This window comes from Acinonyx jubatus, chromosome X (genome assembly GCF_027475565.1).
Source record: "Acinonyx jubatus isolate Ajub_Pintada_27869175 chromosome X, VMU_Ajub_asm_v1.0, whole genome shotgun sequence".
Lineage (NCBI taxonomy): Eukaryota > Metazoa > Chordata > Mammalia > Carnivora > Felidae > Acinonyx > Acinonyx jubatus.
The window spans coordinates 109,211,551-109,235,713 of NC_069389.1; the positions used below are offsets into that span (position 1 = coordinate 109,211,551).

At 45.9% G+C, this 24,163-nt stretch overlaps 2 protein-coding genes and 1 long non-coding RNA gene across 7 annotated transcripts in view; 2 read left to right on the forward strand and 1 right to left on the reverse strand.

Moving 5' to 3' along the window:
- MAP7D3 (MAP7 domain containing 3) overlaps positions 1-11,560 on the reverse strand; it is a 54,973-nt gene extending 43,413 nt beyond the window's left edge. The window contains exons 1-2 of the mRNA XM_053201734.1: positions 11,406-11,560; positions 492-695 (exon numbers count right to left, since the gene is read on the reverse strand). Of these exons, the coding sequence (XP_053057709.1) occupies positions 492-528 (37 nt within the window). The 5' untranslated portion in view covers positions 529-695; positions 11,406-11,560. The remainder of the gene's footprint in view (positions 1-491; positions 696-11,405) is intronic.
- LOC113597813 (uncharacterized) lies at positions 3,185-9,694 on the forward strand. The gene is made up of 3 exons (XR_008289870.1): positions 3,185-3,881; positions 3,969-4,051; positions 6,582-9,694. It is a non-coding gene; the product is annotated as an uncharacterized LOC113597813 (long non-coding RNA).
- A 9,475-nt stretch (positions 11,561-21,035) lies between the features above and the next one.
- Positions 21,036-24,163, forward strand: part of ADGRG4 (adhesion G protein-coupled receptor G4) — a 101,328-nt gene continuing 98,200 nt past the window's right edge. For 3 of the 5 annotated variants that reach the window (XR_008289871.1, XM_053201740.1, XM_053201741.1), the window contains exons 1-2: positions 21,037-21,777; positions 23,608-23,686. Coding sequence is in view for 2 of the 5 variants with exons in the window: in XM_053201740.1 (XP_053057715.1) it covers positions 23,617-23,686 (70 nt within the window). In the remaining 3 variants the exon portion in view is untranslated. Of the gene's footprint in view, positions 21,778-23,607; positions 23,687-24,163 lie in introns of all 5 variants that reach the window. The other 2 variants (XR_008289873.1, XR_008289872.1) reach the window with 1 other exon arrangement.

Here is a 24,163-nt window from a genome sequence, read left to right on the forward strand (position 1 = left end):
CCCCATTTTGTGGATAAGGAAGTTGGGGCTTAGAAATATTTTTATCTTAAAAAAAAAAGAAATATTTTTATCTTGCCCAGAGGCACACAGTGATATGAATTCGTGTGTGTTTGATTTCAATGATCTTTGTGCTTGATCTTGTCCTGCCTCTCATACTCTCATTTATGATATGGTAACTTATCTGCCACGCTGACTCCAGTGTTGTTTCCAGGATCAAATGAGACCACAATCCCAAAGTGCTTTGTGAAGAGTAGACAAAACATTGTATAAACGTGTAGACTCTTTATCAACGTCAGGCATTATCATCGTTTGGATTTAATTTAGCTCCAGTCACTCTCTAGGACTCTAACAGGCCACACATGACCCAGCCCGGCCCTAGGCTCTCTGGAGAGACTCAATAGTGTGTATCCTAAGAACAATTTCACTATATTTACAAATGCAGTGCTCTCGCCCCCAATCAATCGCGCTGGAAGGAGAAAGTTGAGGCTTACCTGTGTTGATGTCCTCGGATCTGATAGTCTTCTGCATGTTTCAAACGGAGTCAGATGAACTAGATTGGGTGTGGTACTCAGAGATTCGTCTTGTGAGCAAGCCCCTGCGCCACTGTCGCAGGTCTTACCGTTGTCTTACCGTAGCGGGTGAGTGATGGAGGTGAAGGTAATAACCGAAGCAGCAGCCGCCTCGTCCTTCTTTCCCTATGGGAGAGACTGGAGTTAGACACAGTTCACCTCCATACCGGAATCAGAGACTGTTGGGAGACGGTTAGCTTTGAAAGAGGCCTTGAATATCCTCTCCCATTCCTGATTTCCTGAGGCTAGCTTTATTGCTTTATGTTAAAAAATGCATGCGCTGGGGCGCCTGGGTGGCTCAGTCCAGTCGGTTAAGTGTCCGACTTCGGCTCAGGTCACGATCTTGCGGTTTGTGAGTTCGAGCCCCGCGTCGGGCTCTGTGCTGACAGCTCAGAGCCTGGAGCCTGCTTCGGATTCTGTGTCTCCCTCTATCTCTGCCCCTCCGCCACTCATGCTCTGTCTCTCTCCCACTCAAAAATAAACATTAATTTTTTTTAAATGCATGCACTGCCCTGTGTGGGGAGAAGGAAAACTGTGTACATAGTGTGTTGTATCAGGCTCCGCTGTGGGAAATTGTGGAACAAAATGTCTTCAGGCATACCTGTGTGTGACACACCTGCCTGTGATACATCTCCCTGAGTGTGACGTGCTTCTCTGTCCCTTCCACACATGGTCTGTAATTCCTTTTTAAAAAATTTCCTTATGTAATCTCTACACCCAATTTGTGGCTTCAACTCACAACCCTGAGATCAACAGCCACATGCTCCACCGACTGAGGCAGCCAGGCACTCCTGGTCCCTAATTCTTGTAAAATCCTAGGAAGTAGATACTATTATTACGGCCTTATTACAGATGAGGAACTCCTTCCAGGTCCAGAGAGGTTCACCAATCTGCCTCAGGGCGTACAGTTGCTAAATGAAACCATTGGGCATATTTACCTCCCCAAAGAAGGAGCGTGGAAGAGACTGGGATTGAGACTTAAGTGACCTGAGTTCTAGTTCCTAGTCTGCCACTTCACCTACCTGTAGGACCTTGGCCAGAGCTGTTTCACCCTGTACAAATTAAAGGGTCCTACTCAGTTACCGCTTTGGTTCTTTTCTGGATTTCCTCCTGAAATCGGTCCCATTATTTTCAATTACTAGCTGTTCAGGAAAATACAAGCAGAAATCGAAACGAAAGGCGTGGGGATGCTCCCCAATCAAACATTAGATGATTGAGCTAGTCCTACAAGGGACAACGGACCCTTTTTCTATTGGGCAAAGCTAAGTGTTGCTGCCACCTAGTGAGGAAAGGGAGCATGGCCTCTGGGCAAGGTCTGGTCCCTCTGTGGAGGCCTAGGGAAAAAGTACCAGAAATCATGTTAGTGATCAGATAATATATGGGATTTCACAGATACGTTAACTCTTGCGATGTTTCCGCAGGCCAATCTCTCCCTTTGCCTAAAATGAGGTTAGGAGAACAGCTTCTCTGGGCCGTATTATTAAGTACACGTGAGCCATCTCGGGCCTCCTTCAAATTGTGCCTGTGCGTGTCATTTTCCACGCTCTCCCCTCCCCGACTGGAATCCTAGAACCCTGGAAGGTCTCAGCAGGAAGGAACCAGCCTCAGAGAATTTCTAGGGCAACCCATTTCATAGTACAGAGGACCAGTGTTTTGACCAAGGTCACACAGGTAGTTAACGTAGGCAGCGGTGACAGTAGACGGGTCCCAGAATTCCGAAAGCTGGTCTGATAAAGTCCACCCAGAATGGATGAGGTTACATTATTTGCAAAATCACCTTCCGAAGAGAATAGCTCCCAGGCCGGGAGCAAGGTTTGGAGATGTAATGAACGATATTTACAAATTTAAAGGAAGCCTGAGTAATTCCGGTGGGGAAGAGAGGGTGGTCTGACCGGAAACCGGGAGAAGCGGACGCTTACCCGCTTCCCGGAGCTTTAAGCGCTACAGGGAGCTCCGTGCTGAATGAAGTGCTCATCGGGACCCCCTGAGGCTCCCAGCGAGGGAATCTCAATTTCCGGAGAGACATTCCCACCCTTGGGGGCGTGCCCGGGGCTCCCAGGGCACCAGGTGTAATCTTACCTTTTCCTCTGCCGGCCAGGGTTATCAGAATGAGAATGAAAGCAAAGGTTAATGCGGAGTAACCTGCATCTGCTAGAATGTGTTCTCAACAATCAGAAGTTTTTAGTACGATTATAATAAATCACCTGCAGCAAGCTCACAGCTCCTAGTTGAGGGGATCCATTTACTCTTGTAATAATTGTTCTTGGCACAGTCAATAATAATAATGATAATGATAAAATGGCTGACGTCACCAGGGGCTTTGCATTATCTCATTCACGTCTGACAAAAGGTCAATGAGGTATTCGTTGTGATTCCCATTCACAACTAAGTAAGCTGAGGCTCAGGGAGCAGTTTACCCAGAGTCCCACAGCTCCCCCTGACTTTCCCAGCTCCCCCTGACTTTCCCAGCCCTTGATCACTGCCCGGTCCCGCCTCCTCCCTTGGCCTCCCGGATGCGCCAGTACCGGAAGCAGGAGGTGCGCGGGTGCACGCTGGCCAGTGGACGTGCCCATTTCCAGCTAGAGGAAGAGTCGCTCCTCGCCAGCCCCCGAGTGTAGGAGCCTCTCCTCGGGGAACTGATCGACCAGTTTGGTAGGCTAGTTGCCTGTAGGGGGAGAGATTACCCCGGGAAAACATTTTCCCTGGTTCACAACAAAAAACGTTTGCTGGGCGCGGGCGGAGGGGGAGACAGACTGTAGGAGGACAGGTGACTAATTAAGGAGAAGAATTTTTGATTATCTGTTGTTTCAGCTTATCAGAGCAATTGCTTCCCTCTGTTAACATGGGTAATTAAGAACTGACTGTGTAGGTGATTCAAACCTTCCTCGCTCACATGAAGTTCTCTTCAGTAATACACAAGCATGCACAGAATTATTCACTGGAAGGGATGGACATCCTTCCAGTGTTTGCTGTCAAATATAATCTCGTCCAACTTCCATTAAATTATCGATTAGGTGGAGAGCTCCCTTAAACAAGAGCATCTATCTGTCATCGATCTCTCATCTGTTAGGTACATAGTTCTGTAAGTTGAACAAAATATTCACAATAGTAATGTTACTCTTGCCCCACCTCTCCCCACCCTTTTGACTTCTTTAGGTTCTTTAGGCTAAGAATACAGGCTAAGGCTTATATAACATTTTATGCTGTCTCCCTGTAGTTCTTGATAAGGCAGAGAATAAGAAACAAGGCCGTTTGGAAAATGTGAACAGGAAATAGTTAAACACAAGCACAGAATGCTGTTACAATGAGGAAGTGAGTCGGGACTAAAGGAAACTTTGTTCAGAGGGTCATCAAAAAAAGAAAAAGGCCTACTTTTTTTTTTTTTTTTTTTTTTTTAAGGAGCCTTGCCTCATGCCTCGGCCCCATGTACCAAGCGTGGACGACCAGCAGAATTTTCCGCTGTTTCCTGAAATAAGCCCAAGGTATACTGACCACAGGTTGCCCTCCTGGGGTTGAGATTAGGTCCATATTTCATGAAATTCCCCCCCCCCCAGCTGTCTAGCCTAGTTTTAGCATGTTTTAGATACTCAATAAATATTGAGTGAGTCAAAATGTAATCAGGTTCCAGGCTTCAAGAATCAAGTTGCTTTTTTCTTGTTAAACAGCAAAAGAAATGAGAAACTATAGAGACTTGATTTCAGAGTGTGAAGGGAGGCTGTAAAGATAGTAAATGTTCTCATCTCATTTGATATGAATCATAACTGTAATAACGCAGCCAGCCCGGCATGGGCAGTTCTGGTTACAAGCCACCTTCCAATGCAGCTGACGGAAACAACTGTTTAATTAAAAAGAGAAAACTGCGCGTGCGTGCGCGTGTGTGCGTGCGTGTGTGTGTGTGTTTAATCCAGAGAAGCTAGAATTGGGAAGAACTTTTAGTACTGCAAAGAACTTTTAGAATTAGGACAGTTCTTACTACCAGCAGTCTGTGCTCCCTTACAAGGTGTGATGTTTGAGAACTTCCCAGAGACACCCCTTTGTCTCCCTGGCTCCCCAAGGCCTTCCTCCTACAGCACGTGACAGCTACTTAAAACCCCCAGCGGGGAGGTAAGATCTGGTCTCTTGATGGCCTCGGTTAAAAATCGCGCATTTGGGAAGAAGAGGGTAGAAACCACCTGAAATCTTGGCAGGTAGCAATTATTATGTGTCAGGCATAATGCTGGTAAATACGCATATGAAAAGATGCTTGACCCCATTAGTCATGAGGGAAATGCAAATTAAAGCCGCAGTGAGACACCACCGCATACCGGATCGGGATGGTTCAAATAGAAACAAAGCAAAAACAAAACTATTTGCACCTCTCCTACATTGCTGGTGAGAGGAGAAATCTTCAAGGGCAGCAGGATGAAAATGTGTACTAATTTGGTCTCTTGTCTAGAATGGACTTTTTCTTGTCCAGGGTGAAAGAAAGTATTGTTATAAGCAGGGTCCTGACCGGGGCAATAGCTAAAAACAGTAGTGACCACGTGTCATGTAGTGACTAAATCATTCCAGGATGAAATGAGCTCTGGAGAAACACTTAAGTTCCTGGTCTCAGCCTGAAGCCTGGTCCAAAGGTGGGGAGTTTATTTGACATTCTTTCTATTAGAATTACATACTTTAGAAACCTACTTTTTTTTTTTTAAAGAGTTTATTTTTAAGTAATCTCTACACAGAACAAGGGGCTCAAACCCACAACCCCTGAGATTAAGAGTCGCATGCTGTACCAACTGAGCCCGCCAGGTGCCCCTCTGGAGAATACATGTCTCCTTTCAATTTTAAGAAATTGATCACTTTTGTAGATTGTTTTTAGTAGGGAGGAGTTTGTGAAATTGGCGGGGCAGGGGGGGGGGAGGAAGAGGGAGAGAGAGACAGAGGGAGAGACCTTGTGACCATTTGGTGTAATTCTCCTCTTGCAGAGCCTCTGGGAGCCAGGTCGAATTCAATGGTCCCTCTAATGACTGCATCATGCAGCCTTTTACTCCTCAGGTTTATGTACAGATTTACCGAGTTCCAAATTAGTCACGACAATCTGAGCTTCCTGGGATTGGTGACCCTTGGAAACCATCTCCTGATAAGGGGATGCACGTGGTCCCAGGATTTACTGTACCTTTCTCAATCAATACTAATTACTTCCCCACATTAATGGCTTCTGCTTTCAGCAAGAATAGGGCACCTCCCCAGTTCTGCCATTTCCCTGACAACTATGAATTACAGTCAAGGTTACGCTCTTATCTCCACCTGACTCAAATCACCCTCCTGGCTCGTGAGCTCTGGGCAGCTTTCTAGACAGAGGTTGCCATGGTTCTGTTTGCCTGACTACCTGCCAATTTGGTTAATGTAGGTAGATAAACTTCTGCTGTCTTTTACCTCTAGAGGGGACCTGTCTGGAGTTAATTGAAATAGAGAACACCAAATAATCTGAATAAATATACATTGTGTTACACAGGGCAACTAAATCAAGCTGAAGGGTAATCCAAAGCGATGACTACGGTACATAAGCAAGAGTCTGTGTTGTTATTACATGCCTGAATTGCTCATGTGAAGGTCATTTTTTTGGACTAGAAAAATGACCGATGATTGTACAATCAATGGGATTGCCAGCTGGTTGATTTCATTCCGGTTAGTTTGGCCGAATACCATCGACCAGAAAACAATCCATCTGTCTGGGATCATTTCTAATTGCTCTGACAGAATTGATTGATTGAGGACTTTTTCGCCCATGGAAACAGACTTGTTTTTGTATGGTTTTGATATTTAGGAACTTGGAGCCCTTTCCCTCTATAAATGATTCGAAGGTTCCATCCTGTTTCTTAGATGAGACACACATCTGCCCAAAGGCTGCAAGTTGATAATATGTCACCTATTAACTTACATAATTAAATCAGTAAACACTCTGGAGATGACCTTCCTCTTTGTTCCAAGCCCTGCATCATCTCGAGGGTGACTTTCATATCTATATCTCTCTCCATCTAGAACACTCTGACTCCCAGCATCTCCCAGCACTTACAGGGGCCTATTCAGACGAGGAGCCCTAAAGCTGACCCGAAGCTTCATGAGCTGCTTCACCTTTATGGTAACAAGGTGAGCACCTTTTTGGGAGCACCTATCTTAGTTTGGAGTTGTTAAATCATTAACATGTCTATTTTATTAATCTCTTCCTCCCCTAGTAGACGGTGTTCTGTGAGATCAGGGACCATGTCTAACTTTGCCAATCATGAAATCTTTAGTGTTTAGTGTGGTGCCCGAGACGGAACAGGTGCTCGATAAATATTTCTTTGCCTAGCACAGTGCCTGACAGGGTTCAGTGTTGGGCTGAATGGAACAGATAGAAGCCCTACCCTTCCCTCACTTTCTGTAGGCAGAATGCCAACCTCCAAATAGTCAATGTAAGCAAAGCTGTCTGGGATAACTTATGAAAGGGAAGAATGGAGAAGGAAGCAAATGGTTTGCTTAGGGTGGGCCTAGACGGGCTTAGACTGGGAAGCTGGGGGGGTTAGTGTGAGTGGTGCTGGAACTGCCATACTTTAGTGCCCCCCACTCCCCCTCTAAGCCTCGTGGGGGATGGGCGGGAGGCTGTGCATAACAGCAAACTGAAGGGAAAAGGTGCAGGAAATCAGAAAGCAGTCAGCGAACATCATTAGAATGAGCCAGTAATAATCATAATAACAGTCATTTACCACGTTTTAGGCCCCGAGCTCCATACTGTCCCATACATTATCTCATATCTTGCTCATAATGAGTCTGTGAGAGATATTATCTCCATTTCATGCTGTGGAAACTAGGACTCGTGTTGGTACAGAACTTGGCAGTGTTCCCATGGAAGTCCAAGGCACTCCAACCCTGCTCTTTCTGAGTTCTGAGCCAGAATTCCCGTTCAACCTGTGTACTATTAGCTGGAAGAAGAGTCTAGAAACAGGCAGAGCCTCCTGTGAGTGGGGGTCAAAGCAGCTTCCAGGGTGCACCTTGGTCAGTTGCCAGAGAGCCAGACAGAAGAAGGGATTTATTGGCCACTGGGCAGGGGACCTGTGGGAGCAGGATTTGGCTTGAGCCATGACTAGGTTGGAAGTAGGGTGGGACCAGGAAGGATGAGACCAATGACAATGAAAGGTGAACATCCAGCACCTAGGAGAGCTCCAGGTTCGCTTCTCCTGGGTGGGGCAAAGCTGGACCTGGCAATGCTATTGGCCCTCTCTTTTGCCCACGGAGCCCCCCCAGGTCAAGCCATCTATTCATCGATGTGACTGGGTGGCACGCACTGCCTGCGGGCAGCTCACAACACTTGTGAGCTGCGTGTTAAGCAGAGGAGATGTATGCCAGACTTCTAGGTTGTAGCCCAGCTACGTCCCAGAACCCAGACCCTGCCCTGAATTCTTGAGCAGTGGAAACAGCAGGGACAGCTGTGAAAACAAGCAGCCTTGCTCATCTTGGCATTGAGTTATAGAGCACATCGCCATTATAGAGGGAATCAGTAACATCTGTCTTTCCTGGCCCTTATTTAACTTATTCTACTTAGGAAGCCTCCCCCTGTTCCCACTCTGTAACTACTGTAAATGATGCAAAAGAGCAGCAAGAGACAGAGACAGAAAGAGTGAGGGAGAATTAATTTACCACTGGGTGAAATGAAAATGTACTGAAGTGTAATGGAATTTCATTAACTTCGGAAATGATGATGAATGCTGTCCAAATAATTCTTACTAATGCATAATTCACAGCTGAAAATAGAGCCAAACTCTCCTAAAAAGCACATCCATTTATGCCCCCAAATTAATTTGGTGTGTTATTCAGGATGGTTGACAGGATAAAAGATCTACTATGAAATGTAATCATCTATTAAGATTGGGAATCTATGAGTCTTTCTAGTTTAGTAGATGAGGGTAGCTGATAACAAGTGGCATCTTGAGAGGCAGACACCCACAGTCCTCATTCTCATAATTTGAATCTCCCCAAAGACATAATTTCAGACATAACCACGGAGAAGTTAGGATGAGCTTTGAGATCTCCATAGCAACCACGACCCAGTTCATATATATATCCCAAAAGGAAATTAAAATCCCTTTCAACAGATTCAAATGGGGTCAGGAAAAGACCCATACCTTTTCTGACTGGCAATGTTTTTACATTATATGTTTATATAATATATAAATTATATAGATCATATATTATATACATTTACATATAATTAGGTGGAAAGGTTTAAAAATTACTTTCCCATTTTGTTCAATACTGTCTTTCCTACTCCACAAACTCTCAGCGACATTTATCACTTAATGTCTCAAGATATAATAATCCCTTCATTAAAACCCACTTAGGCTTTTTGTGTACTCAGGGGAGTGGTAATGGGGGAGAGACCTTTTCACCTTTAGATCTGACACAAACCCCCACTGTGGTTGGCAGAGAGACTCTATTATTAAGTAGGAGGGTAGCTATTGGCTCAGCTTCTACCAATGGGAATATGTAATCAGAGGCCAGTCAACACCCTACAGTGGAGGCATCCTGGCTCTTACCCCTGATTGGTCCCTTCAGCCAATTAGAGAGAACCTTGGTCAGACATGTGAATAGTAATGTTAGGGATGACTTCAGGAATCCTCTGAATTCCTTCCCCAGGGTGGATTGTACTGTGTGGAGGTGGAGGTGTCATGGGGGGAGCATTGCCTTCCAAGGCGACCTCTATTTGTCTAAATGGCCAGACCTTATGATTTGAGGTGCTGGGGTGGTAAACAAGCACACTGGCTGCTGATACAGGGGATATGATGCAGGGGGAGGCAGCCCTTGGGAAGAATCCACCAATGGGAAGCCTTAGTTGCAGGGCCATCAACACCCAACAATGGAGGCATCATGGCTCCTCCCCACCATGGATCCCTCTGCCACTCAGAGAGTACCCTGTTGCTGACATATGAATAGTGATATCAGGGATGACAAATGCTACCCGTGCAGGTCTTTTACCAAAGATGAGGTCTAGTTGGTGGAAATGGGACTACTACCTTCCAAGACCACCCCTATTCCTCCTAATGGCTTGACCCTATGATTTAGAAAGCATCTGGTGGTGAGGAGCACATTGGTTGCTGATAGTGTTGGTGACAAAGTAGAAGGGCAGCCAATAGGCCAGCTTCCACCAATGGTAGACCTTAGTTTTCTGGGTCATCAGCACGTCACAAAGGAGGCATCATGGCTCCACGCCCCCCCTCCCCCCGTGGCGCCAAAAGCCCCTCAGGGAGCACCTTGTGCTCACCTGTGAATAGTGATGTCAGGGATGACTTCTGCCACCCTGCATTGCCTCCCCTAGAGCAGGATTCAGTGTGTGAGCTCTCTGTGGTAGGGGGAACCCTACCTTCTAGGGCCATCCGGATCCTCTTAACAGTCCTTCCCTGTACTATGGGTGCTGATGTGACAAGCCAGCACATTGGCTGCTTCTACTGAGGATGTGATTGAGAAGGAGGCAGCCATTGGCCAGCTTCCACCAATGGGAGTCCCTAGTTTTCTAGGTCGTCAAGACGTCACAAAGGAGGCATCATGGCTCCTCCCCACCCCTCCCCTTGGGTCCCTGAACCACTCAGGAAGCACTTTGTGCTGACGTGTGCATAGTGCTATCAGGGATGACTTCTGCCACCCTATGTTGCATCCCCTAGAGCAGGATTTAGTGTTGGAGTTTGAAATGTTTTACAGGGAACACTATTTCGAGGGCCATCCAGACTCCTCTTAACCGTCCTCCCCTATACTGTGGGTGCCGAGGTGGGAATCAAGCACATTGGCTCTTGTACCGAGGATGTGTTAAGAAGGAGGCAGCCATTGGCCAGCTTCCACCAATGGGAGTCCTTAGCTTGTTAGGTCATCCACGCCTCACAGTGGAAGCATCATGGCTCCTTCCTCCCATGGGTTCCTGATCCACTCTGAGAATACCTTGTGCTGACACATGAATGTAGTGTCAGGGAACGTATCTCTCCCTCTGAAAACCTTCCCTGGCGGCACAGGTGCAAATAAAAAGGGCCATTATTAACTAGGAGCTTCCTGAAGTCTTTCTTGCCCTGGCACCTCCACGTAGTTCCCTTTTTCCTATTCTGTGGTGTCACAGACTTCTTCCATCACAGTAACCAGGTAACCCTTGTTAAAGACACTTATCTCTGTTGCCATACCTATGGATTTAGATGTAGTCACATTGAGATGCATCACTTACCTTATTATTCAACACATTTTCTAAGGCATATCTCAGCTTTTCACACTTTAGGGCCTGTGTAAACTGCTGAGCCTTTGCAATGGAGCCCAGTCCTGCTCCTTTGGGGGCGTTCAGGACCCCATGTGGCTTGCTAAGTCCCCTCCAGCCCCATTCAATCCCCAAGGCTCCTCCCCACCATGTGTGCTCTAGGCACAAAGGTATCAGTGCTCACCCTGGCCCGAAATATTGTTAGTTCATCCCCCCTCATACAAGTGCTACTTTCCCTTCCAAGCCCAGGCCCACTGTCTCGTTTGAAACCCTGTCTCCCCTAGTTTAAATGCTCCCTTTTGCTGCTAGTTTGTCCTGAGACCCAGTGTCAGAACTGGATCTTTACCTGGCTTCTGGACTAGCTTAACTGCTCAGTACCCTTATCCGTTGGCCCTCTATGTATTTCTTTAAGATTCTTTTAGATTACTATATTGAATGAGTCCTTGTAAGCTATCTCCAGCTCATTTTGGAACAAATAGGCTAAATGAATAAAGAGATAGTAAAGAAATAGTCTTCTTCAGAGAGTTTCACCTCTAAGCCCTAGCTCGGTGATCACTCTTACTTGTTCTGTGTGTCTCATCCACCCCACCTCCCATTACCTTGTTCTTCTGACCAGACTGCTTGCGTGGTGGGTGAATGGACGTTGGTAATTCTCTGGATCGGAGCCTCGCCACGAAGGTGGGTTTCCGATGTCTTCATCTAGGCTCTTCTCTGGTGTCTGAGCTGTCCCAGGTGGTAAGCCTGTATGTATACCCAGGCCCCACCCAGACTGCCCTATTGTGTGCTCATCAACCCACTATGACCCGGCCTGAACTATGACATAGGTAGACCAGGACTAGGTGATACATGAATATATTTCAACGATCAAATATTTTTCAAGGTAGAAGAAACATATTTATGTATAAGCACAAAGACCTACATAACAACGTTATCACAAAATTGTTCAGAATTCTAGATTCACAATCCCACCTCTCCTTTTGTTCATAAAAAGCATGACCAGGCCCCCCGGGGTCCTGCTGTACAAGCTCCTCCTCCGAGACCCTCATCAGAGGCCCATTGCTTATTTTGGTCTTTCGTCAGACCCAGCAGCCACGCCTGCTTTAACATCCCCCTGGTTTAAGAGCCGTAACAGCAGCAGGTAAACATGTGGAAACTTCAGCCAGGCTAGTTCTAACTAAACTTCAGAGCTCTTCATGCTTTGTATTAAAAAAAAATGCTCACCACCTTTTAGCTTGTTACCTACCTCTCGTAAGGTTGCCGCAACGCTATGAACCCGGCCTCCTTCCTTTGCCTGAGAAAGGAAACCCCATAACTGTTGGCTTCTGTTAAACAAGCAAACAAAAAACAGCAAGCACCTATCCATACGCTGCACAGACCTTGTAGAGGCTCCCTTGAGGAACGCTGATTCAACTACGTTTGTTAATTGTTCATCCGTGAGAAACAAAAACCCAAACTGACAAGCTGGATATGCTCTCACAGGCTTAAATTTACTCTTAAAATAGAAACTTATCACAGAAATTAAATCAGCTCAGATGGCCTCATTGGTCGTCTGCGCCTAGATTTACCAAATGCCAAAAGATAAAGGTGTCAAAACATGCCGTACCAGCTAACAGCATCATCTTGCTTAAACTGTCAAGTGGGTCATTGACATGACCCAAAGCCTGGAGGGCCCTTTGAACACCTCCAAATAGGCTTTATACAAATGTCTCCTCAATGGGCTATAAATATGCCCGGTTATTGTTTGTTTTCAGGGTGGGTTAAAGCGTTTCCTCTCAGAGAGTGCAGCCCTATATTAGTGGGCTAGGGCTGCTGTGATGGAGTACCACAGACTGGGTAGCTTGGATGACAGAAATGGGTTGGTCTCGTGGCTGTCGAGGCAAGCCGTCCGAAATCAAGATGAGGGCAGGGTTGGTTTCTTCTTCTTCTTTACTTACTTATTGATGGATTGATTTAAGGAAGCTCTACGCCCAACATGGGGCTCGAACCCACCACCCTGAGATCAAGGGTCCCGGACTCTACTCACTGAGGCAGCCCGGTACCCCAGGCTGCTTTCTTCTGAAGCTGTAAGGGAAGGGTCTGTTCCAGGCCTCTCTCCTTGACTTGTAGATGGCTGCCTTTCCCTGTGTTTCTTCGCATTAGTTTCCCTGTCTGTGTCTGAATTTCTCCTTTTTGTAAGGACACTATAGTCATATTGGATTAGGGCCTACCCTGATGACCTCATCTTAACTGAACCAATTGTATCTGCAAAGGTCCTGTCTCCAAAGAAAATCACATTCTGAGGTCCTGGGGGTGAGGACTTCAACATATGAATTTTGGGGGCACACGATTCAACACAATAACAGGCCCTAAATGTGGCAAAAATACAATCTTGATTTCATTTTTTTCCCCAGTCTGGGGCATTCCAACTTATCTCTCTAGCGACAGAGAAACTCATTTACCAGCACTGTTATTAAGGAGCTCTGTAAATGTCTCTCTTTTACCCAGAACACTGTCCTTATCATCCAAAGTCCTCATGAAAAGTAAAGAGAATAAATGGAACTCCGATTGTAGAACTAACAAAGCTCTCGGAAACCTTAAAACTTTCTATAGCTTAAAGTATTACCGCTAGCTTTCATGTCTATAAGGTCAACCCCTCTCAGTCTGGTGAGTTATCTCATGAATTAGTAAGGATTAATGAGGGGGTGCCCTGGTGGCTCAGTCGGTTAAGCATCTGACTGTTGGTTTCAGCTCAGGTCATGATCTCAAGGTTCGTGAGTTTGAGCCCCATGTCAGGCTCTCCGCTGACTGTGGAGCCTGCTTGGGATCCTGTCTCTCCCTCTCTCTCCTCCTTCCCCGCCCGCTCGCTATCTCAAAAATAAATAAATAAACTTTAGAAAGTGATTAGTGAAATAATAAGCCCTAAGTGTTTGGGAAATTCACCCCTTGTCCCCCCCCACCCCAGCCTTAGATTCTACCCTTATTATAAGCAGGTATGATTAACGCATGCGAGACATTCATACCATCCCTCCGGCTTTATCGCCAACAGGTGCAAGCCACATTTCCAAATATCTACCCAAACAGCCTCTGCATGCTCTGCAAGCTGGGTATTTTGTCTTCTGGAAAAGGCTGGAGAAAAACATTCCACCTGGAGATCGTAAGCCTGGGATTCTTAGGAATCCTCCAGAAGCTGCTGACTTCACAGGTGGGCAGCTTCTGCCCAAGACGACAGAACAAGATTAATTTTCTGATTCTTCAGCACTCATTTTGTTCCCTCATTCTTCCGCACATCTTGCTTATTATTCCATTTTGATGCCCTCTAGAACACTAATGTGACATCCCTCGTCTCCATCCGATTGTTTTTGCCTCCTCAGGTCTCCTTCTGCCTCTTAAGAAAAACACCAAACCCTCTTATGTGTTTTTTTCTGTAACCACTGCCCTGAATTGAACTGACTGCTGGCTCTGTTACCCCCTACCTATCCCTGCTGACAAAAATTTAATAGCTGTTCTTTTCAACACCTCAGGAGGTAGATTCCCTTTTACAGGTCCCTTCTGGTACTTGTTTCCTTCCCAGTGTTAACCCCGACCGGCAGTCTTATAAAAATTGGACCTTGGCCTCACATCAACAAAATGCTGCCGCTGAAGCCCTTATAATCTTATCAGCAAGTCCTAGTCGATCAAGAGTGGGCCCTGATATTGAGGATCTTCTGGTTGCAATGGTCGGTCCTCTTCAACCTGCTCTGCACGGACTGTTTACCTCCACTAGAGGGATTTGTCTATCTCGAGAGACACAAATTGGCTTATTCCTATAGTGGTAAATAATAGTTTTATTGCTAATATAATCTGTGCTTCACTAGAGTACTGCTTCTTATGCAGCTATCAGCCTTATACCTTGAGAAAGACACCCAGAAGCCTCCCAAACGAGGCAAAGATAGGTTATTCAAGAGAACTCGCAAGAGGGATAATTGATTCCCTTGTTACGCCTACACGTGGAGCTGCCACTAGTAGAAGTCATAAATGACACACTTCTGCTCTGGAAGCCCAACAAAGTCATCTAGATTCATTAGCTAGTGTTGTCACAGACAGTTGCCTAGCCCTTGATTTCCTCCTAGCCAGCCAAGGGAGAGTTTGTGCTACAGCAAATATTACTTGTTACACTTATGTCAATAATAATACAGAGCAAGCAGAAGAGTTTGCGACTAAGCTAAAGGAAAAAGCCACCTGCTTGTCTAGAACAGACTTGATTGGATCCTGGGACATGATTTTGTTCGCTGGGTTTCATAGTCTAGGCCCCTGACTTTAAGACCTGCTACTGATACTTGTTTCTGGTGATGGCTTGTGTTACATTGGCCGATGCAAACCTCCCCATCTTTCTATATTGACCTCTTCCTGTGCGGTCACTTGCATATCAGAGAATGCAACAGTTCATCCTGCAGCAGGCAGGAGGGACTAACCCCCGCCCGGCTACAGACTGTGTTTTCCAAACAACCATCTTGATGGGTAGTAGGGAAATCTGGGTATCATGGAGTAATGTCCTGTAGCTGGACTTCATGTGTCCTTGGCCAAAAGAGAAAGAAAGGAAGCAGCCCCTGTCACCCAGGAAGTGGTCTGAGGCTCGCAGCTGAGCCGGAGTACAAGCTGGCTTGGTACCCACAGGTAGACTCTGTTATTCTCCTGTTGGGCATGAACAATCTTACAGAACATCAGTGTTTGCCAAGGTTACCCTAAGACCAGGACGAGTAAGATCGAAGAAGGCTGCTTCATAATTTTGTCCAAGTGCAGACAAAACCAAGATCACGGTGCAACCCACAAAATGCCAAACATCTCCCTCTCCTGGCTACTGTGAGTGACTGCTGCCTCTCTATGAATCACAGTACCGGTGTCTCTCCTCATCCTCAGTTCTGCTTTCCACAGTTTGTTACCCATGGTCAACTACAGTCTAGAGGCACGTGATCCCTCCTGACGAATCCTGACAAGATCAGTAGCCCCCAACCCCGGGTAGCAATGCCTACATCGTTTACCTCACTGCGTCTCATCACTAGGCATTTAATTATCTCACGTCATCACAAGAAGAAGGGTGAGGGGCCCCTGGGTGGCTCAGTCGGTCGAACGTCCGCCTCCTGATTGCAGCTCAGGTCATGATCTCACGGTTTGCGGGTTTGAGCCCCGCATCGGGCTCTGTGCTGGCAGCACGGAACCTGCTCGGGATTCTCTCTCTCTTCCCCTCTCTCTGCTCCTCCCCCACTTGTGCTCGCTCGCTCTCTCAAAACAAAGAAATAAACATTTCTAAAAAAAAATTATAGAAGATTTGGTGGCCACTTAGGGAAAGGGTATAGTCTTACAGATGCCCCCAAACTCAACTGAGTTGTATCTTTTCGTTAACTAAGCCTGTCTCCCACTTCCCTGTGCCCCAGGCTCCTTTGAATTCTGGCCTACCTATATCGCCGGGGTGGTCTGAGCAAGCCTTGGCTCTCCTGGAAATCCTACTACCACTGTTAAGTCCCAAGGATTCCAGCACTGGGCCTCCACTTACATCAACTTGTATCAAGGGCCAATCATTACCCTTGATACATTAGGACACAAAGAACCCGAAAAGGGGACTTTTATCTCTCCCAGGAGTCCAGAAAGGTGACCGAAGGAGAGTAACGCGGGGGCCACAATGGCCTGAATGATAATTTCCACCCAGGATGGGATGCAAAGAGAAGGGATGGCTCAGGGAAGACTTCCCAGAAGAAAAACATAGCTGTGTTGACCCTTGAAGGATGAGTAGGAAATTTTTAGGTGGCCAAGGGGTGCAGGGGGGACAGGCTGTGAAAAGAATATACTAGGCACAGGGTGCCTGGGTGGCTTAGCCAGTTAAGCATCTGACTCTTGATTTCAGCTCAGGTCATGATCTCACGGTTCGTGAGTTCAAGCCCCGCATCAGCCTCTGAGCTGATGGCGTGGAGCTTGCTTGGGATTCTCTCTCTCTCCCTCTGTCTCTGCTCCTCCCTCTCTCTCTCCCTCTATATCTGCCCCTCCCCTGCTCATGCTTTCTCTCTCTCTCTTTCAAAATTAATAAACTAAACATTAAAAAAAGAATCCTCTTAGGGCCCCTCGGTGGCTCAGTCAGTTGACCATCTGACTTCGGCTCAGGTCATGATCTCACGGTTTGTCGGTTCGAGCTCCAAGTCCATCTCCGTGCTGACAGCTCACAACCTGGAGCCTGCTTCCGATTCTGTGTCCCCCCCCCACCTCAAAAATACATAAATAAACATTGAAAACAGAATATTCTAAGCAAAAGGAACAATTAAAGCACAGAAGAATAAAAGAGAATGGAATATTTGGGGGAACTGTAGAAGTTTCGCTGTGGGCAAAGTGTAGGATTTGAGGAAGGAGAGCAGTGGGGGATGGAGCGGGAGAAATCCACAAGGACCAGGCTGTAGAAGGGCTTTCTTTGCAATGCCATGTTTTGTTTTGTTTTGTTTTGTTTTTTAATTGCGGTATGGTCAATAGAATTCAAAGCAACCAAAGTTTGTATGTCAAAATCCTAACCCTCAGTGTGATGGTACTTGGAGGTGAGGCCTTTGGGAGATCACTAGAGTGAAGCTTTCCTGCGTGGGATTAGGAGAGCTTACAAAACAGATCCCCGAGGCCTTCCTCCTTCCTCCTGCCATGGAAGGAGAAGATGGCCATCTATGAACCATAAGGTGGGCCCTCACCAGACATTGAACTGGCCGGTGTCTTCATCTTGGACTTGCCAGTTTCTCGAACTGTGATAAACAAATGTCTATTGTTTATAAGTCACCCAGTCTGTGGTATTTTGTTACAGCGGCCCCAAAAGAAGGAGGGACAGGATATTTACACAGACTCTAAGTATTTTTCCACACATCAGTTACGAATTACAAATGCCATCTTAACCAAGTTATCAAAGTTAACATTCTCAATAAGGGGACAGAGTGACATCCTGTGTGTCCTGATGCGATGTCTCTCGGACACAACAGCGCTTCTGTGCTATTCCTGCCTAAAACGCATAGCCTGAACTCTGAGGAAAGATTAGACAAGCCCAAATTGAAGGACATTCCGTAAAATAGCAGGGGCATACACTTCAAAAAAATGTCAATGTAATGAAAGTCAACGTAAGGCTGAGGAATATTTCCAGATTAAAGGAGACTAAAAAATAATGGCAGCGAAAGCAGCTTGTCATCCTAGATTGCTCCCAGATCAGAGGGGGAGACCATGAAAGATGGCATTAGTGAGACGGTTGGCTAAATGTGAACGTGGACCGTATAGGAGGTAATATTACCTCAAGGTAAATTGCCCAATTTTGATAATTATACCGTGGTTATGTAAGAAGCTATTCTTGCTCTCAGGAAAACGCCAGCTGAGGTGTTCAGGGTAAAGGGGCACCATGGCTGCAATTTACTCTGAAGTATTTCAGAAATAAACGTAAAAAGGGATGTGGCAAATGTGGCAAAATGTTAACAACCGATTTTTCTGACAACTCTTCTGCAAGGCTGATGTTATTTTGAAGTCACAAGTTTTGAAACACTCTGCACGGCTTGCCTCCCCATTTCTCCAGGGTAAAGCCAAAGTTCTGGAAATGGCCCACCAGAGCGTGTGTGATTTGGCCCTCCATTATGTCTCTTGCTTCTTTGCTCTTTGTTGTCCCCTTGGCTTGCTCTGCTCCTGGCACGCTGACCACAGCGCTGTGGCTGGAACACCTGCACGTCAACTTTGTGAGGAGGGAGAGGTTATCTGTTTGGGTCACTGCTGAAGCCCCAGCATCTTACGACCGCCAAGCGTTCTTGACTAAACGAATACTGTTGAGCTTGAAAAGCAAGGTGCAGAAGAAAAGCGAATAAGAGCCAAGACTTATAAATTTATTATGTACCATGCAGTGCTCTAAGTGCTTTACAGATATTATCTCATCTATACCATAAAAACACTAGACATGGACACCATCGTCATTGTCATCATCACCATGTTGCCCACACGTGTGGCAAACGTACGAAGGTAGGGTGGGAATGAGAGCCAGCAGGGAGTCAGCTGGATGGTAGCGTGTAAGGTGGCAAGCGGACCTAATCAAAGTTGTCCTTGAAAATCTCTTAGCAAGTCCCCAACACAGGTGATTTCTTCCCCGAGCATCGGATCCTTTCACTGTATCTGCAGTTGAGACCTGAACTCAATAGCTGGTTTGCGGGTGAGGGCCATGTTGCATGGAAATTTCCAGAGAAATTCCCAGTTGAGAAACTGGCCTGGTGGGACGCTCACCCCAGGAAGGGAAGAGGGGATGATGACAACGGGGACCTTCACCAGAGTAAAGGTCTCTTCTAGTGTCAGAAACGGGGACAGAGTCTCATAAGCTCAGCCCTCTCTCTCTGTGGGAGGACAAGTAAATCAGTAAAGCCATATGAGCTGTCTAGACCTTTCAGTTTCTGGGTATGGGTGGCTCATCACATCTTGTGACAGCCTTTTCTGGTGTTTATCAACTCCTGTCAGCAGTAACCAGTTCTTTATGTTTAACTCACACCTCCCGCTGCAATTTCAGTCCGTTTCCTATTTCTCTCTGTACATTCAGAGAACAGATGCTCAACTTTCTCCTTCTAATCTTCCAGAGGATGGAAGATACCCACTGAAAGCCTCCCTCCTCGGGTGACATTTTCTTTCTCAACCAAAGGGCTCCAGCCTCTTCATTTTTCTGCACGTTTCATTTTCCAGTCAATCATTTCAGCTGCACTGCGTCAGATTTTTCAGTGAGCTCTACTCCCAACATGCAGCTCGAATTCACAACCCCAAGATCACGAGTCGCATGCTCTACTGACTGAGCCAGCCAGGTGCCCTGCACCGTGTTGGACTTAAAACATAGATAAACAAACATAGTATTTTTTTTTTTTGAAAAAGTAACACTTGCAAATGATGAAAATTTGAACAGAAGAAAAGCATATCCAGAGAAATGTAAGTTTCTCTCCCATCCAAGACCTCTCAGTCTCCTTTTCTAGAATCAACCCTTCTCACCAGGGTCTCCTTCCGGAGAATTTTTTTAAGTCTATTAATTTATTTTGAGAGAGAGAGAGAGAGAGAGCAAGCAAGTGGTGGAGGAACAGAGAGAGAATCCCATGCAGGCTCCATGCTGCCAGAGCAGAGCCCGACATAGGGCTCAATCCCACGAACCTCGAGATCACATCCTGAGCCACAATCCAGACTTGGACGCTCAACCGACTGAGCCACCCAGGCACCCCCAGAGAATTTTCTTACCATATCCAAGTACATAAGAATAAGTTTTCCTCTAAATTCTTTTTCAGTTTCAACAAATGTGCACAAAGCATCTACCAAGTGCCGGGCGCTGTGCCAACTCCTGGGGCAGGGCACGAGGAGAACAGAGATGCGATTCCCTGTCCCCCAGTAAGCACACGCTTGAGTAGGGGAGAAAGGCATAGTCACGCATTCAGTTATTTAATACATATTGAATGAGCGCTCTCTATGTGCCAGGCAGCGTGTGAGCCACTGAGTAACATGGAGTTACTGTCCTTCCAGAGCTCATCGGGTTATGCGGGTAGGGGGGAGGCAGACCAATGAGCGGGCCTGACGTGAAAAAGAAATCAGTGCCAAGGAAGTGCTAAGATGACACTTGACAATCGCCCCACGCTCCCTTGTAAGCTGTGTGGACCATGTGGGGAGCAGGCCACAAAAGCTTAGCCTTGTGCACGGTGGGAAGAGAAGACAGTGGCATTCTAGGTAGGAGCAGGGGCACCGGGACCCCTGCCAGGCTCTGGGCTAAGCCCTTTGCACCGAATGTCCTATGTAATCTTCACAGGGATATGAGGTGAGTGGCATTAGCCACCTTTTACAAATGAGGACACTTTTTGGCTCCAGAGATGTTAAGAGCCTGGCTGTCTGTCACACAACTGAGAATCAAACACTAATCTATCTTTCAGGAAAGCCTGGGCTCTCATCCGCCGTACCACGAACAGTTTCTGGGCTGGGGGGTGAGTGACGGATAATTCTGATACACTGCCTCCTTCCCCGTTCCCCTGCGGAGAGCCACTGGCCTGAAGATAGCAGGTTGACTCAGTCTGTTAGCAAACTGAATTTTTCCATTTGAGGTGTGAGAGGGAGAGGACCGTGCATTGGCCTGGGAACCAGGAGCCCTCCGTCGTCGTAACTCCTGCTCTGCCTCTCATCGTCCCTATGACTTTGAGCAAGTCATTGTGTCATTGTACCCTCTGAACTTAGGGCCCTGACCTTGGAAGTGCAGAGCCTGGCGGGGATCATCCCTGGAAGCTTGATGGGATTTGCTGGTATTTCCATCATTCCAAAGCGCTGTAATGACACCTTCTGGAGCACAAAACTACATCCCTCTCTTGAGAAGGCCACAAAACCAGTTCTGTACATCTCTTTTCAAAGCACTTTGAAGAATGGATCCGTGGTGAGGGTAAAAAGCTGGCCCCGTCGTCCTGACGGGGTGAGATGTGAACATGTTAATCCTTGCCTGGCCTCTGATTTCTGCTCACCGGTCTGAACACCATCCCCCACCCCCAAGTTCTCAATAAAGTGAAATGAGCCTTAGTTAAGTGAGCAAATACCGGTTTAATATATCCAACTTAATTAAAGTGATAATCAACTAGCAACTGAAGATAATCCTTGCTGAGCACTGGGAAAGGGCCCTCACATTAATGGGTAATTGCAGGTATGTAATAACCTGAGAACTTTGCTCGGGCTGATTTCATGCTCGGGAAAGCAGCCCCATGACGTACTGCAAGCCACAGAAAGAGGATCTGCCCTGGTCAGTAAGCCCCATAAAGCTAAGAGCAGAGAGGCTGAGTTGATCTAGAAAGAAAAAAAAAAGGTGACTGAGGCACGGCCAGCAGATAATGAGCCTTCCTGCGTTTTGCTCTTTCCATTTCACATCAAACGTAAGGATTTGGAGACCAGATCTGGTCATTCGTGAAGCAAATTCTCCTTCTGGACCCCACAGTGGCACGGGGTGGGAAGTTGGAGGAATCCAGCTCTCAGGTAAGCGTCTTTCTTCCTTTCTTCCACCCTCCCTTCCTTCTGCCCTGCTTCCCTCCTTCCTTCCTTCTCTCCCTCCTTTCTTCCTGCCTTTAAATTTCTTTTAAATGATGAAAACAACACCTATTAAGCACAAAAGAACCACATTGCATGTAACTGTAAGAGGTATAAAACACAGGTCCTTAATCTCTTACCCTCTCTCTCTTTCTCTCTTTCTCTTCTTTTCCTCCTTCCCATCTTTCTTTCCATTTTGTAAAATTATACGAGGCATGCAGGCTCAGTATAAAATACTCAAACAGTACAGAATGGTATTAGGCATAGAGGAAACCTACTTAGTATCCATTCTTCCTTCCTATCTTGTCTTCTTCCTCTCTCCCTCCCTCCCTTCCTGTCTCCTTTCCTTCAATTTTAAAGATTACATAGGTAATGTATGATCATCGTAGAAAAGCCGAGCAGCTCAGAATTGCATTGTATATAAAGGAAAGTCCTCAGGGCCCATCCCGTATCCCCACCCACCTTTTCATACCTGACAGACAGAGAGACTTACTTGACTCCTTTTAATGGCTGCATAGTATTCTGTACTGTGTCCCATGATTTATTTATTGGGTGCCAGGTAAGTTTCTGCAACATACATTGGAATTGTTATAAAAGTTTAGAGGAAATGCAAGAAAGATATAAATTGGATTGTTTGCTACTGAAAATTCCATTTTACAGATAGCAATCATATCCATTTCTATAGCACTTTATACTTTGAAAATTGCCTTTGAAATATCACCTTATTGGATCCTCTCGTATAGCAGCTCTGGGAAATAGGCAGATCATTATCTCCATTTTTACAGATAAGGAAACTGAGGCCCAGGGAAATGAAGGAACAGAAATACGGGCCCACAGCTAGTTATGGATTCTCAGTCTGGTCCTCCTTACAGCGCTGTGAATTTAAGCTGCATTTCATCTCACAAGTCGTAAGAGATTTAGACATTCCCCCACTTCTAAGTTTGTGGTGTAGGAAATCCATCCAAGTCATACAAATTCCCTTCTTGTTCACACTTAGAAGGGGAAGAAATACAATATGTTGCATTATCCTATAGGAAAAGAAATGTTTAAATCTGTAAGTCATTCCGAAGTTCATTTTATTTAAAATCAGAAAAGGCCCATCAGCACCCTACTGCCAAACTTCTGTAATATGTTCTGTAAGGTTTGTAGTTTTAACACTGTTTTGGCTGGAGAAGGGGGCTTTCCAGGGTATTCCCCAAATAAGCAGCTTTAATTACACTTTTTTTTTTTTTTTTAAGGAGAAAAGATGGGTGAATGAAGGAGGTGATCAGGTCTCTCTAAACAGATCTGCTCTAAAAATAGAAATGATTTCAGGAGTTACCTTGGCCATTTCTTCCAAATGTTTCGGATCATTACAATTTCAAGTTGTTGGGTTGAAGATGTGTGCATTAAGGTTGAGTGCAGCCCCATTTTGTAATTAACGCATTCGATGTGTGTCTTCCCCTCTGGGCTAACTTGTCTTCCCAGCACTGTTATTCCCAGCGTGTAACACAGGCTCTGGCACATGTAGGCACTCGGTACAATTTGTTGGAAGGATATGCAAATAAACCAATCAGTGAGGTTTCAGCCAGGCTGCGTAACTCAGGCAAGCGTCTATACTGCGGCTGGCAGACATGGCTTTAAGCAATAGGAAAAAGCCTTGCATTGGACGGGAGGGAGAAGTATGGTCACATACACTTGGAAATAAACCTTTTTTTTTTTTTTTTTTTTTTTTTTTTTTTTTGGAAATAAACCTTTTCTGAATCTCAGCTGGGCATATTTCTGACTTTTTGAACACAGGTTTACACAATGAAAGAACACATCATATGTCAGAAGTTTTATGGATTGATTCTCATGTTGAGCGGTACCTTTCTCTCAGGTAAGAAAATGTACTTTTGTGATTTCTTTCAATGTCTTATATACAGTAGGTGAAACGAACCATTTGCAAAGTCGTGGGGCTGCCTCTCAACGGCTTCCTTTGGGTCAATATGGCTGCAGGACAAGTTGAAACTTCAGTAAATGCATCCATTCACTCAGGATTGTGTAAGACTGATAGAAAACTGGCTTCAAGTACCCAGTAGTTTGGATGATTGTCCTTGACATTTCATTTTCTTTTTTTTCCTAAATAAAGTAGCCTCCACACCCAACATGGGGCTTGAACTCACAACTCTGAGGTCAAAAGTTGTGTGTTCTACCAACTGAGCCAGGCAGGCGCTGTCTTTGACATTTCTTAATGCAGCTCTGAAATGCCATTTGATGGCTAATGCGCACTTAAAAGAAGCTTTCAGTTTTCTGTTGGGCTGTTTTCTCCCATGCAAAATGCTGTATTTAAAGTTCCCCGCAGCATGATAATATC